Source organism: Aptenodytes forsteri, unplaced genomic scaffold (genome assembly GCF_000699145.1).
Source record: "Aptenodytes forsteri isolate BGI_AS27 unplaced genomic scaffold, ASM69914v1 Scaffold14, whole genome shotgun sequence".
NCBI classification, from domain to species: domain Eukaryota; kingdom Metazoa; phylum Chordata; class Aves; order Sphenisciformes; family Spheniscidae; genus Aptenodytes; species Aptenodytes forsteri.
The window spans coordinates 2103273-2107568 of NW_008794457.1; the positions used below are offsets into that span (position 1 = coordinate 2103273).

The following is a 4296-nucleotide window of genomic DNA, read 5'->3' on the forward strand; positions in this document are numbered from 1 at the left end:
CCCGCCCGCCGCGCCCCACAAGCTGCCCCCCGCCAGCGAGCAGGTCAGTGGGGGGACCGGCAGGGGGCAGGGGAGGGGGAGAGCTTCTTTGGGGGGGGGCTTAAACCCCATCCTTCCTGCAGGTGATCAAGGACCTGAAGGGCTCTGACTACAGCTGGTCCTACCAGACCCCCCCGTCCTCGCCCAGCAGCTCCAGCTCCCGCAAGTCCAGCATGTGCAGGTATGGTGGGGTGGGCTCCGTGCCTAACCATTGCTGGGAAATCCAGCCCCCTTCCTTAACCCCGGGGCGGGGGGGACACACTGATGATGTTTACGGCCCTTGGGGATGCTCACGAGGTGCATGTCCACCTCCACATGTCCATATGGCCAACTGGTCCCCAGTAACCCGGATGAACTGGCCTTGGCGCACTGGGATGGGTGTGGGGTCGGGGCTGGTGGACCTACGGGGCAGGACGGGTGCTTAGCACGCGCCCCATCCTCTGGGTTTTGGGGATGATGTGAGCTGTGCAGAGGGGTCTGGGTGCAAACATGTCACCTTTGCCATGTGCCCCAGCCTGTCCCCTGCCGCTGGGGGACACCAGAAGGGAAAGGGATGCCCTGGAAGGACTGTGTGCCTCAGTTTCCCCAGGTTGGGGTGCGGAACGGGGTGCTGGGCTTGCTGCCCAGGGACCCCGCCGCCTCTGAACCTCCAGCTTAAACTCTCTTTTCCTTCCTTTGTTCTCCCTGCTGGCGTGTCCCCGTCCCCCCCCGGCGCCCCCCCAGCAGCGTTAGCAGTGCCAAGGGTGGCATGGCGTGGCCCGGCGGGGCTCAGACCTGCTCACCCAGTTCCACCTATCGCTACCGCAGCCTGGCGCAGCCCCCCGCCGCCGCCACCCGCCTCTCCAGCGTCTCCTCCCACGACTCAGGCTTCATCTCCCAGGACGCCGCTTACTCCAAACCGCCTTCCCCCATGCCCTCGGACATCACCAGCCAGGTATGGTGGGGAGGTGTCAGCACCGCCCACCCCCGTGCCTCAGTTTCCCCTTCTGTAGAATGGGTGGGTGCTGCTGGGCGCAACACAAGGGTCCGGCGCGGAGGTGATGGGACCCGCGCCCCTCCCCAGGCTTGTTTCCAGCTGCGTTGGCATCACGGGAGATAAGTATTGGGAATAGCGGGGGTTGCCTGCCCTACTCAGGGGTGCCATGGGCCACACTGCAGAGAAACCCCATCTGTGACACCCCCCAGGGATGGGGCACAGGTATCTCCCCGCCCACAGGTATTTCCCAATCGCCCCAGCCCCATAATACCCAGTTTGTGCCAGTCCCCCACCAGGCAGCGTGAAGCAAAGCCTCCCCTTCGCCCTGCATCCTCCCCAGTGCCGAGGATGCTCCGGAATCCCCCGGCATCCCCCGGGAGCTGCCGATCCCTCGTGCTGGCTGTGCCGCCGGGCTGCCTGGCACTGCCGGCACCGCCTGCCCGCTAACCCGGCACTGCCAACCTGGTGAGAGCCCCTGGGGATGCCAACGCCGTGGCTGCGGGGACCGTCCCCGCTCCCCAAAATGACTGTTGGCTCTGCGGGGCTTGGGGTGAGCAGGGGGAAGGGTTGGGGCTGGGCATCCCAGCTTCACCCAGCCGGCGCCTCCCCGAATCTACAGCCCCCGCTGCCGGGTCGGATCCTGCTTGCCTTCCCGCATCTGCTGCCGCGGGGGAGGCGGGCTGGGGGCCTGGGTTGGCTGGGGAAGCCGTGGTGCTCCCCAAAATGACTGTTGGCTCTGCGGGGCTTGGGGTGAGCAGGGGGAAGGGTTGGGGCTGGGCATCCCAGCTTCACCCAGCCGGCGCCTCCCCGAATCTACAGCCCCCGCTGCCGGGTCGGATCCTGCTTGCCTTCCCGCATCTGCTGCCGCGGGGGAGGCGGGCTGGGGGCCTGGGTTGGCTGGGGAAGCCGTGGGTGCTGCTCTAACCCGGGGCCGCGGCTCTGGCTGTGCTTGCTAACCGCCTCTTCTCTCCTCCTCTGGCCCACGGCTTGGCCCCGTGGCACGGCAGAAGTCCCGCCGTCCTCGGAGGCCTCCGAAACCTGCCAGTCGGTTAGCGAGTGCAGCTCCCCCACCTCGGTTAGTTCTTGCTCCGCTGCCGGGGCACGGGCAGGTGGCGAAAAGGTGAAGCCTTCATCAGCAGCACCCTCCTCTTCCTCTCCTCCCCTCCCTGGCGCTGTCCCCCATCCCACCAGGCTTGCATTTCACACTTGGATCCCCCCACACCTCGTGGAGTTCAGCCCCCAGATCCTCCCATCCCGCCCCCCCCCCACAGGGCAGAGCATCCCGGGCAGCACCCATGGCTTGGGGGACTCCCTCCCGCCCTGCCCCGCTTTCGGCTCCTGGCCCCGGTGTCCCCAGCGTCACCCCATGCCTTGCCCGTTGCAGGACTGGTCCAAGGCCAGCCCCTATGACCAGCCGGTGGTCCCCACCCTGCAGCGGCGCAAGGACCGCGTGGAGCACCTGCGGGAAGCCGAGATGGGCTCGCCTGCCGGCGGGTCCCCGGGCATCGGCGGGGTCACCGGCTACTATTGCCGCCAAGGTACCGGCTCCAGCGGGGCGAGCACAGAGGTGGTGGGCTTTTGGGGGGCTCCCAAGAGAGGAACCCGGGTGCTGACGGTGATCCCTTGCCCCCGCAGCATGGGGAGGAGGTGTCCCCCGCCGCCAGCGACCTGGCCATGGTCTTGACCCGGGGGTTGAGCTTGGAGCACCAGAAGAGCAGCCGGGACTCGCTGCAGTACTCCAGCGGCTACAGCACACAGACCACCACCCCTTCCTGCTCCGAGGACACCATCCCTTCCCAAGGTACCCGCCCCGCCGCGGCGAGGGGCACCTGGGGCCACCTGAAATGGCAGCCGGAGAGGGGAAGGGGATGGCAGAGGCTTTGGTGGTCCTGGGGCACATCTGCCTGCGCTGGGTGTCGTAGCACTGGGCTGTGACCACGTGTAGCAGCTGGTGGGGTGAAGATTTAATGTGTTTTGGTGTTCGGTGTGCGGCACAAGCATTGTGCCACGCGGTAACCACAGGGCTTCCTGGTTATTTGGGTGTTAGTTGGGTCTTGATGACTACAGTTGTGCCGGGCAGTGCAATAACAGGTAGCATCATGCAGGGTGTGGTTGGTGATGGCTTGCGGTGACATGTTTGTGCACAGTGGTTGGGTACAAGCAGAGACGGTGGCAGATGGTGGGTGATGGCGGCAGAAGTGGTGTTTGGAGATCGAGTAACCACAGGGGCAGTCATGTTGTGCTCTGATTGTGTTGGCATGGTGATGGCTGAGCCGGTTGTGAGCACGTGATGGTGACGGTGGAGGTTGGCTGTGATCACGTTGTGATGGCAGTGGTTGGGGTGGTTGTGATAGTGATGGTTGGGTTTGACTACGACCGTGTGGTGGTGATGGTTGAGGCCAGTTGTGATGGTCATGGCTGAGTTTGGTTGTGATCGTGTTGTGCTGGCATTGGCGGGGGCTGGTTATGATCGTGTTGCAATGGTGACAGTTGGGTTTGGTTGTGATCTCAATGTGATGGTTGGGTTTGAGTGTGGTTGCCTCGTGATGGTGATGGTTGGGCTTGAGTGTGGTTGCCTCGTGATGGTGATGGTTGGGCTTGAGTGTGGTTGCCTCGTGATGGTGATGGTTGGGCTTGATGGTGAGCGCGTTGTGCCAGCAATGGTTGGGGCCAGTTGGGATCGCGGTGCAATGGTGGTGGTCGAGTTTGGTTGCGGTCACGCTGCGACAGCGTGGTTGGGGCTGGCTGCAATTGCATTGTGAAGGTGGTGGTTGGGCTTGGCAGCGCCAGCTGTGCCGCCCACCGCCCACCCAGCCGTGCTGACCATGCTGCCCCCTCCCCAGGCTCTGACTACGACTGCTACTCGGTGAACGGCGACGTGGAGTGCGACCCCCAGAGCGACTTCGACAAGTCCTCCACCATCCCGCGCAACAGCAACATCGCCCAGAACTACCGCCGGATGATCCAGACCAAGCGTCCCGCCTCCACTGCCGGGCTGCCCACCGGCACCAACCTACCGGCCGGCGCCACCCCAGGGGTGGCCACCATCCGCCGCACGCCCTCCACCAAGCCCTCGGTCCGCCGTACCCTCTCCAATGCCGGCCCCATCCCCATCCGACCCCCCATTGTCCCCGTGAAGACCCCCACGGTGCCCGACTCCCCCGGCTACGCTGGCCCCACGCGGGTGGGCAGCGAAGAGTGCGTCTTCTACGCCGACGACGCCTCGCCAAACCCCCTGGATTTTGCCAAAGCTTGGCCCAAGCGGCTGAGCCTTCCCAACA

General features: G+C 65.2%; 1 protein-coding gene across 1 annotated transcript in view; it reads left to right on the forward strand.

Annotated features, from left to right (window-relative positions):
• Positions 1–4296, forward strand: part of MTSS1L (MTSS1L, I-BAR domain containing) — a 20302-nt gene that overhangs the window by 8474 nt on the left and 7532 nt on the right. The window contains 8 exon segments of the mRNA XM_019474988.1: positions 2–43; positions 123–220; positions 763–975; positions 2018–2090; positions 2400–2527; positions 2529–2553; positions 2651–2816; positions 3859–4294. Coding sequence (XP_019330533.1) covers positions 2–43; positions 123–220; positions 763–975; positions 2018–2090; positions 2400–2527; positions 2529–2553; positions 2651–2816; positions 3859–4294 — 1181 coding nt within the window.